The sequence below is a fragment of the Chenopodium album genome, chromosome 5 (genome assembly GCF_948465745.1).
Source record: "Chenopodium album chromosome 5, dcCheAlbu1.1, whole genome shotgun sequence".
In the NCBI taxonomy this organism is placed as follows: Eukaryota; Viridiplantae; Streptophyta; class Magnoliopsida; order Caryophyllales; family Amaranthaceae; genus Chenopodium; species Chenopodium album.
The window spans coordinates 63347963-63358820 of record NC_137838.1 but is presented as its reverse complement, the minus strand read 5'-3'; the positions used below and the strand labels follow the sequence as shown (position 1 = coordinate 63358820).

Here is a 10858-nt window from a genome sequence, read left to right as displayed (position 1 = left end):
GGAGAGAGAAATACCAAAAAGGTTTATCTTATGAAGTCTCCAGAAAATATAGAGAGAACCAACCATCATAAATTAATTGTTGGTGTTGGGAATATGAGTAAATGAGGAGAGAGGGAGGGAATTGGGAAAATAAAAAGAGGGAATCATTAGACTAGGAGAATCTGAATAGTTTTAGGTTAATTTGTTTAGGATATAATAAGGGTAATAATTAGTGTGTTAAATTTTTTAAGTAAGGACAATATTGTAATTTCCATCTTTTTTACTAAAAATAGAAAGAAATCAAAAAGTTGCACATAATTCCGATCATCCTGAAATGACAAAAGTTGCACAAAACAATTAACGAAGGTAGTACTTTATTAAATAACCCAACGAAAAAAAGATGCATATAGGATTTTAGTATTTCATTATTTCCTCTTGACTCTATGTCTCTATCCATTTCTTGTGAATTAAACCAGAAGCAGGACAACTAGAATGAGCACAGTGAAAGGAGTGGCAGTCATCTCCGGCGCCAATAACACCATCAACGGCTCTCTCCACTTCATCCAAAACTCCAATGGTTCATATCTTTCTGAATTTTCTCTCTCCTCCATTTTTACCCAAAAATAGATCACTTGAATATTTTAATTTTTGAAAAAAAATGCAGGGGTAACTCATGTTAAAGGAAGAATTACAGGCCTCACTCCTGGTCTTCATGGTTTCCATATTCATTCTCTTGGTGATACCACTAATGGTTGCAACTCCACTGGTAATTCTAATTATTAATCCTCCATTTTCATTGCTTTTTATATCTATACTCTTACTTTGATTAAAATAAAAATTCTTTTTGGGTGTTTTATGATATCTTGATTAAATTCATTTTTATATTTCTTTTGATTTGATATACGTTTTTTTTTTATTTTGCTTGATAAATCGTATTATCTGATTTTTTTTTTTTTTTTTTTTTTTTTTAAAAAAATTGATATTATTTGTATGATAGCTTGATTAAAATTTATTTCTGGGTGTTGCTTTTATATTTTTCAATCTTTATTATTTTAATTTGATTAATTAATGTGATTGTTTTTTTCAAGGGAGTTTATCAATTTATGGGGTGTTTTTTTTTTCAGAGTTGTTTTTCTTTAACTCATAATTTTTTGAATTTGAAATGTTTTTCTTTCTTAAGGGCCTCATTATAATCCGTTGAAGAAGGATCATGGAGCTCCATTTGATTCAGAGAGACATGCGGGTGACCTGGGAAACATTGTTGCAAACAGTGATGGTAAGTAGTTTTTTGGTTGTTAGTTTGCAAAATTTTGAATTATTTGGTTGATAATATCATGATCTTATATTCTTTGGGTTTTTAGGGGTTGCTGAGGTTTCAATTATTGATTCCGAGGTAAGATTTTATAATTAGAAATGCCATTGCTTTTAATTCTAGCAATAGTTGAATTTGTGAGATTTTCCGATTGATTTGAGTGTAATGAATAATGATATGGTTGTACTTATGTTATAGTTACCATTAATTTTCCCAAAATTTTGATTATCTAACACAAAGGCTTAACATAGAATGAGTAGGGTGTAATTTAATGGGTGAATGTTTAATTTTAGCTTTATAGAGCTAGCCAGTTGGTTAATTGATTGATTATGGCCTATTGGCCTTGTAAAACACATAGTATTTCCTGTAAAAAAAAATGAACAAATTATCGGATCGTTAAAGCAAGCTATTTTTCTCATAATCTTGTTACTTTTGGTAATTAGATACCACTTAGTGGGCAACACTCAATTCTTGGGAGGGCTATTGTGGTGCATGCTGATCCAGATGATCTAGGAAGAGGTGAGCCAAGAAAGTCTTTAATCATGTTGAATGTTGCTTAACATCTACATCTCCTTTTCTAATTTCAATTTGTGAATTTGTGAATTTCCTTCTTGCTGTGCTCTCGGTTTTTTCATCTTTTCATAATAATTAATGTCATTTGTGGATGTTCCATTTGCAATATATACAGAGTATTTTTAAGATGTTTGAAATTTTTTTGAGCTTGGACTAGGCAATGATTTGTTTAAGCTAAACATGAAACTGGTTGCTGACTTTTTAATTACATCCATAAGGAGTGAAAAAAGGCTTAGAACAAATTTTTTTTTTTTTGAACGGCCGCAAGGCTAGATATATAAAGGCTTAGAATCATTTAAACACCACAAAACTACGAAAACAAGCAGAATTACAACCATCCCGGAGCAACATCTAAGAAACTGAAAACAATCAAAATCTGAGTCTTTGCATTCTTTTCTTTACATTATACTGGACATCCTGAATCACCTTCTGTACTGTAATAATTCTTCTCTTCCAGAGAACATTATTCCTTTCCATCCAAATCTTGTGCACCACCGATAAAATAGCAGCCACTAAGATCCTTTTTCTGAACTTTGAGCTCTTGTTTCTCCTCTCTACCTAGCTAAGAGGTATAGGAAGTTCCTTGTCCCTGGTGTGCACACCTAACCAAATTCTTAATCCCCTGTATCACTGTATGCATTGCCTATTGTAAGTACAGTCAAATAACATATGCTGATGTGATTCCACCTCTTGATCAAAATTCGAACATTTATCTGAATTATGCTACTGTTTTCTGAAGTTTTTGTCTGGTTTGCTATCTTTTGTGCTCTAGCCAGACTGTGCACTACTGCACTAGTGTTTAGGAGCACTAATATGATCCCAAACCAATATACTCTAATGTAGTCTCTGGCTAGGCTGACAAGCTCCACCAACTCTTTATACAGCTTTTTTTTTCTTATTTTTTTTGGGTAAGGAGAAGTCCCTTAAAAGTAGGGGGGAGGGGGGAAGTAGGGATGCCACTTGCTTGGGGTGAGAATCGAACCCCTCTGACAGCCTCACAGCGGTGGAAGGAGGTGAGCCAATTATTGTCTATTTTTAATATCTCCGTTTTTGAGAATCGAACCAACTAGGCTAACCAACTCTTTATACATCTTGGCTACACAGAACTTGTGTTGATTCAACCAAGCATCACCTTGTACATGAAGAATTTTTCCAATCCTGTTACCCTTTTCATCATAATTAAAGGGTTCTCAGAGTTCTCTGTTTACTTTGACTTCCACCTATTATTGTCGGTAATCAATTAGTGACTTGTTGATCCTAAATAACCTCTATATGATATAAGTTCTACCTTTGTATTTATTGATACTAAATCTTTCAATGGATTGTATGCTGCCTATTGCTAGTAGTATAACCTCATTAAAAAGACTATATAAGTACTCGTCTATGCAGGGGAGAAATTTCCAGACCATATGTTTGATATCTTATGTGAGAAGAATTTCTTTTGGTGTTTTTTCTTTAAGTTTCTTAAATGAATTTGTAATAATGATATTGCATCATTACATGAAACGTCCTACATCTTCCTGATTTGTGGATGATTTGGGTGAATGTCGCTGAGATCATTGTACCTCCGATGACCTGTTTCATTTGAATCGAATAGCAAAAAAAAATCTTTTCTTACTGTCGACAAACAAATAGCAATTACTCGAGGGCCATGGTTTCTCCTTATACCTTTCTTCATTAAGAAATACTTCTGGGGGTTTGTTTGGTCTGGCTGCACTCTCTTAGTCTATTCTGATTATATTTATTGATGAACAACAGGTGGACATGAACTCAGCAAAACAACAGGGAATGCTGGTGCTAGAGTAGGATGTGGTAATTATCTTCATTTGCAGTTATTCATTTTTTGTTCTTGATTAAATTTAGAAATAATGATATAAAGAAAAAGATAGGTCTTTACCTTATTTCTGTAGAGCTTACCTTCTGATCATCCAATTCCTGTTGGTACATATGGACATCTCAAACACTTTCTTGAAACCCAGAAATTCAAAATAGAAAGTTCAGCATTTGTAAGCTGTAACCTTCTTGCTTTTATTGCTGCCTTTATTATCCCAATTTAGCTCTTAGGTTAACATAGATACGGTTGCTTAAATTCTTGAATTTTAGGCTAAAAATTTTAAAGATGATATTGCCTGAGTTCTAACCCCGGAACACAAACTTTGCAAGATTCTGTTAGCTGATTCCATGTGGCATAGTTGGTTCATATTTGACATTTTCTCTTACGCTTTGTTTGGATAGCAAAGAAGGAAGGAAAAGAAGGGGAGGGAAAATGGAGGAAGGGAAGGGAAAAGAAAGGGAGGGGAGGTGAGCTCCATTTTCCCTCCAAATCTCTCCAATTTTGGAGAGATTATGGTTATTATAGAGAAAGGGAAAATGGATCCCTCCCTCTCCTTCCCCTTCCTTCCCCCAATCTTTTACCCAAACAAGAGATTTTGTCCCCCTCCATTTCTCTTCTCTTCTTTTCCTTCCATTTCTTCCTATCCAAACAAAGTGTTAAGGTTATTAATTTATCTGTGAAGTGCGAGACCCTTCCACATCATCTCCTTGTGAAAGACTGATAACCATGCTGCATGCTTAACCATTTTGCAGGTGTAATTGGGCTGCAATCGTCTGTATAGTTCTTTTGCTGAACTATTTGATGGAAAACGTGAACGACGTGATGTATGGTTTCGTTCTTATCTTATGTTGTTAACTATACAAGGTTAAGGACTGTACATTTTACTTATTGAATTGAATGTCGATGAAGTTCTTGTGGTTAGGAACCTGTGAGTTCAGCCCTGGTGAGATACTGAGATACAAGGAACAATAAAAGTACCTCCTCAAGAGTTGTTCTCACAGAGATTTTACTGTAGAACATATGAACGAGCATGCTTAGTAACGAACAAATCAGAAACTTTCTAATCATACGTATATATTTAACAGAATATTGAAGCTAAATCTTTCCAGAAAGATTCCATAAATCTGACATAACATTAACATTAGCCCCAGAACCAATCTTTGAAATCGGACCATTAACAGCTAAGAGATGTCTGCTGACTGCTGCATATTTCTGAAAACTAGTTAAACACTGCACTATATATTTTTCTTTTTGGTTGGTAAGGAGAAGGGCCCTATCGGGCTGCTGTTCTATATATGGAAGCGACTCGATCTTTAACAAATTCCATCATTAATTAAGTAGTTCAGGATTTCAGGAGTTCAGGTATTGTGCATACTATTATTGCATCAGTTAGATTATACTCTCAAATTATTAGGTCAATAATGCTGAGTTATACTTGTATAATCTACAAATCTAGAAAAAGAAATAGAAAGCGATTTGTTCAATCAGATTCATGGGCGAATTGATGAAATTGGTACTAAAATAAATGGTTCATAACAACAATTTGGTTAAAAATAACTCAAGCAACATTTGTCCCAAAAATCTACTAAATTTTTCCAGCAAACTACTCTCAAATGCCTAATTAAAATTTAGTGGTTTTTTTTTAAAAAAAACTTATCTCTCTCATGTATTTTTCAAAAAAAGAGGTATAAATAGGAGTATTAATTTGCACTCAATTTCCCAACCATATGATTCATTTACAGCTTGTTTGGATAGAAATTTTGGAAGGAAAGGGAGGGGAAGGAAGATGAAGGAAGGGGAGGTAAAGGAAGGGGAGGGGTGAAGAAAACAAAACCCCTCATTTGGATAACATAGAAAATGAAGGAAGAGAGAGTGAGGGAATCTACTTGTTCTTGACATAATATGAATTGAAATTCTCAATTTTCCAAAATCAATAATTCAACTATCAAAATTTCAATAATAAAATTCTGGAAATAGAAATTCTTACATATAAATTGTCTTGGCGATTTTCCAAAATGAAATTTTCAGAAATTGATTTTTGAAAAAAAAAAACCAAAATTTCTGAAAACTGATTTTCTGAAAGTTGATTTACGAAAATCAAAACAAAATTTTCTGGGGTTTTAGAAAAAGAACACATTTTCGAAAATTTGAATTATGTATATTAAACCTTTTTTTTTCCTTCCAGAAAATCGATTTTTAAAAAACCATAACTCAATTGTCTGAAACTTGATTAATGAAAACAAAAACCAAATTTCATGAAAAAATCGATTTGTAAATCATAACTAGAAATTTGTATCTCAACATTTGAAATTTTAATATTTAAAATTCAATTTTAGAAAACAAAATTTCTTAAGATTGAATATGGCGGTGAATAGCGATGGACATGGCGGCGGAAGATGACGAGACTTGTGGTGGAGGTGTCAAACAGTAGGTGTTGAATGAAGAGAGTTTTTGACAAATTAGAGAGAAGAGAAAATAATTAGAATAGAATTGCTTGAGTTTTCCATTGATCTTGGCACACAATATATAATAGTTACAAACTTCCTAACCTAGAACATAAGACATCCTAGAATCTTAGGAAATTAACTATAATACAAAAGATAATCTTTCCCAAATAATATCTTCCCAAATATAAGATATGATATATTCCAATACCCCCCCTCAAGTTGTAGCATGCGGATTCGAAATGCCCAACTTGGAAAGAAGATAATCAAATTGTGACTTGCCAAGAGCTTTTGTAAAAATATCCGCTAATTGTTCCTTTGTAGAAACATGTGACGGAGAAATTAGACCTTCATTAATAGCATCCCGAACAAAGTGACAATCTACCTCAATGTGCTTTGTTCGTTCATGGAAAACTGGATTTTGTGCGATGTGCAAAGCAGACTGACTGTCGCAGAATAATTTGATCGCTTTCGGATGTTGTACACCCATACTTAATAACAAGGCCTTAAGCCATTTGAGCTCACACGTAGCACCCGACATGCACCTGTACTCGGCTTCAGAAGAGGAGAAAGAAATTGTCGGTTGCTTTTTCGTTTTCCATGAGATCGGAGATTTTCCAAGAAACACCAGCCATCCAGTGAGAGAACGCCGAGTCAAAGGACATGCAGCCCAATCAGAGTCACACCACCCCTCCAAAGTCAAGTCACTCGCAGAACTCAAGAGAATTCCTTGGCCCGGAGTGCCTTTTAAATATCGCACAACTCTCAAAGCAGCATCCCAATGTTCAGTACGAGGAGCCTGCATAAATTGGGATAGTATATGTACGGAATACGCAAGATCAGGCCGTGTGACAACCAAATATATTAGGCGCCCTACGAGCCTCCGATACGATTTAGGATCTGGTAGAAAATCACCAGTAGCCAAACCCAATCTGTGATTCTGCTCCATCGGAAAACCACTAGGCTTAGCACCCAACAACCCTACTTCAGAAATTATATCCAACATATATTTACGTTGACATAGAAACAAACCTGCAGAGCTACGAGCAACTTCAATGCCTTAAAAATATTTCAAAGGACCAAGGTCCTTCATCTTGAAACAATCATTGAGATAGGCTTTAAAAACAGTAAGTGCAGCGGAATCATTCCCAGAAATAATTAGATCATCAACATAAACTAAGACATTAATTTGAACATTAGCCTTAGTGAATGTAAATAAAGAATAATCAGAGTAAGATTGATTAAAGCCGTATTTTTTTTAAAGCATTGGTAAGTTTGGCAAACCAACATCCGGGAGCTTGTTTTAGGCCGTATAAAGACTTGTGTAATCTGCACACCAAGTTTGGGTTCGAACTTTCAAACCCGGGAGGAAGTTTCATATATACTTCCTCAGAAAGATCCCCATGTAAAAAGGCATTGTGGACATCCATCTGATGAAGCTCCCAATTCTTAGAGGCAGCAATAGCAAGAAAAGTACGAACTGTTGTCATTTTGGCGACCGGAGCAAAAGTCTCATCATAATCGATGCCTGCTTTCTGATGATTGCCAAATACAACTAAACGAGATTTGAGGCGTTCTACCTCACCATTAGACAAAAATTTGGTTTTATACACCCATTGACTCCCAAGGGCTCTCTTGCCAGGAGAAAGAGGCTCCAAGGTCCATGTCCCATTGTCTTCCAGAGCTCTAATTTCTTCTTGCATAGACTTGCGCCACCCATCATATTTCATGGCTTCTTTGAAAGATGTTGGATCCTTACTTTGTACAACAGCTGCAATAAATTTCTGATAATTGACAGAAAAATTGGTACAATTTATATAATGTGCTAAGGGATACGGAGTACCTGGAGTCTGATTGGAAGGACGAGTCGGGCTCTTAGCAACAACCGTGTGTGTAACATAATCTCGAAGAAGAACTGAAGGATATTTGTCGCGGAAGCCACGACCCATTTCACTAGTGGTGCTGGAATTTTCGGGAGAAGAGGACTGCCCAGAACGAGCAGCAACCTCGGCATGTTGCGGTGAGGGCGGAGGCTGCTGCGTGGCAGCGTGCTGCTCGGTGTCCAGCTGCCGAGGCGGGGACTGCCCAGCTGGAGCAGTGCGATCCGCAGCCTCCCTGCGGCCCTCACCATCATATCGCAGGGGGGTAGCGTTGTGGTCTGGGACACTTGCTTCACGTGGGATATGCACATCATTCCCACTATATAATTCATGCTCTATGTGAGCATCATAACCAACCAAATCATCGGCAACCACATTATAATCCGCAAAGTCCATATGAATATTACTATCCGAATTACACAAGGTGGCATCAACATTCACATCATCCGAGGAACTATACGGGAACACATCCTCAAAAAATTTGACATCACGAGAGATAAAAAATTCCTTTCTTTCGAGATCAAAAAACTTCCACTACTTCTTACCAAACGGATATCCTAGGAAAACACATTTCCTACTTCTACTAGCAAATTTATCCCCCTTTGTGGTTTGATTATGAGCAAAACACAAACAACCAAAGGTACGAATAGCATCAAAGGAAGGACATTTATTGAATAAAATTTCAAAAGGGGTTTTATTTTGTAGAAGGGGAGTGGGTGTGCGATTTATCAAGTGAGCAGCGGCTAAAACACACTCCCCCCAAAAATAAATTGGTAAATTGGCTTGAAATCTCAAAGCTCTCCCAACATTAAGTATATGTTTGTGTTTCCTCTCCACTCTCCCATTTTGTTGAGGGGTACCAACACATGATGTTTGAAAAATAATTCCAGTTGCAACAAAATAATCTTTCAAACAATTAAACTCGGTTCCATTGTCACTTTGCACACACTTAATTGTTTGATTAAATTGTCTATCAACCATAGCAACAAAAGACATAAACATTTGAAACACCTCAGTTTTGTCAATCATCAAATAAATCCAAACAGCTCTGGAATAATCATCCACAATAGTCAAAAAATAACGAGCTCCACACAACGAAATATGTCGATATGGACCCCACAAATCACAATGAATTTTCTCAAAAATTCTAGAAGCTTTATTATCACTTATTGGAAATTTATCTCAGGATGTTGAGCACGCAAACAAATTTCACAACCTTTTGCTAAACTATTTTTATTATTGCTAATGTGAGGAAGCAACTTAACTACTCTTTCCGAAGGGTGACCCATCCGCCTATGCCATAGATCCAAATCTGATGATGCTTCAACCACAGACACACGTTGCACCACATCCGGTTTGCTAAGATAATAGAGTCCGTCTCGCCTAAGACCCGTTCCAATCAGCTCCTTCAGTCGGTCCTGTATAGCACACATATGTGAATTAAATTGTACAACAACATTTAACTGATCACTAAGTTGAGATACAGAAATTAAATTGAAATTCAAATTAGGGACAAAAAGAACTCCAGAAATAGTGATTTTATCAGACAAATAGACAGAGCCGGCCAAAGTTGCAAGAACATTATCACCATTAGGCAAACCAACGGGACATTCAATGGTGTAAGTATCGAACAACCAATTTTTATTTTCGGTGACATGATGCGTTGCTCCGGTATCTATAATCCAACTAGTGTCATCAAACTTACCACTTAAACGATTTTCGGGAACAGTAGTTTTACCCAAAAAACCTGCAAGAGCCTTCCATTGTTCGGTGGAAAATATTTGACCTGTAGTAGACGACGAAGAGTCGGTGATGGTAGCATTGGCACGAGCCCCCCCTCGAGTTGAGCGTGGTGTCCAACCTTCGGGGTAGCCATGCACTTCGAAACACTTGGTAGGATCGTGGCCTTTCTTCTGACAGTGAGGGCAGGGAGATTTAAACCAGCAATTTGCAAAATCGTGACCCTGTTTCTTGCAATGGGAACAACTTTTACTAACCCGAGCATTGCCATTCGAACTACCAGAGGAAGCACGGACAGCAAACCCAAGTGCATCAGGAGGCTTTGCTTCGATTTCCTGCTTTGCGGTGCGAACCCGTTCTTCCTGGGTCACTAATTGATAAGCCTGATCAAGGCTTGGCAGAGGATCCTGTGAAAGGATATTAGTGTACAAAGAGGAGTAATAGTCAGCATATAACCCCATTAAAAAATCATGGAGCTTTGTTTGTTCCCTACGAATCTCATGTTGCCTCCCTGCCGTGCAATTAGAACAACAATTACACGAAATTATAGGTTCATGATGATCCAATTCCTGCCATAAAGCATGGAGTTTGCCATAATAAACTGACACAGACATAGACTTTGTTTGTTCGCACTTTGCAAGGGAAGTACGAAGTTGTTGCACCCTCGAACCATTGGTCTGTTCGAACCTTTGCTTGAGATGATCCCAAAAGGGTTTCACCTCTCGAAATTTAGAAAGTGAGGCTTTAACCTCGACATCAATTGTATTTGTGATCCATGAGATCAACATAGCATTTATTGCAGTCCAATCGGACTTAGTGCAAGGAGGTAAGGGAGTTGTGATAGTGCCGTCCAAGAAATCGAACTTCCGTCGTGCCTCAAGGGCGGTTTGTATGTCAGCAGCCCATTCCTCGTAGTTGCCTCCTTTAAGGCGTGTAGGAGTAATGAAGTCCCCTGGTCTGTCTTGAGGACCAAGGTAGTACGGAGAGTTGGGCTCGATTTTTGGTGGTGGCGGCGGTGGTGGTGTATCATCGCCGACCATAGTGAAGAAAAATTAGGAAAAAAAATTAGCCTGCTCTTGATACCATGACAAATTAG

At 37.0% G+C, this 10858-nt stretch overlaps 1 protein-coding gene across 1 annotated transcript; it reads left to right on the top strand.

Moving 5' to 3' along the window:
* The first annotated feature begins 399 nt into the window (after positions 1-399).
* LOC145630853 (superoxide dismutase [Cu-Zn] 2-like) lies at positions 400-4619 on the top strand. The gene is made up of 7 exons (XM_081682998.1): positions 400-556; positions 644-745; positions 1160-1255; positions 1341-1372; positions 1735-1810; positions 3623-3676; positions 4451-4619. The coding sequence occupies exons 1-7, from the start codon at positions 472-474 to the stop codon at positions 4477-4479; spliced, it is 474 nt and encodes a 157-aa protein (XP_081539124.1). The 5' UTR covers positions 400-471; the 3' UTR covers positions 4480-4619.
* The last annotated feature ends 6239 nt before the right edge of the window (positions 4620-10858 follow it).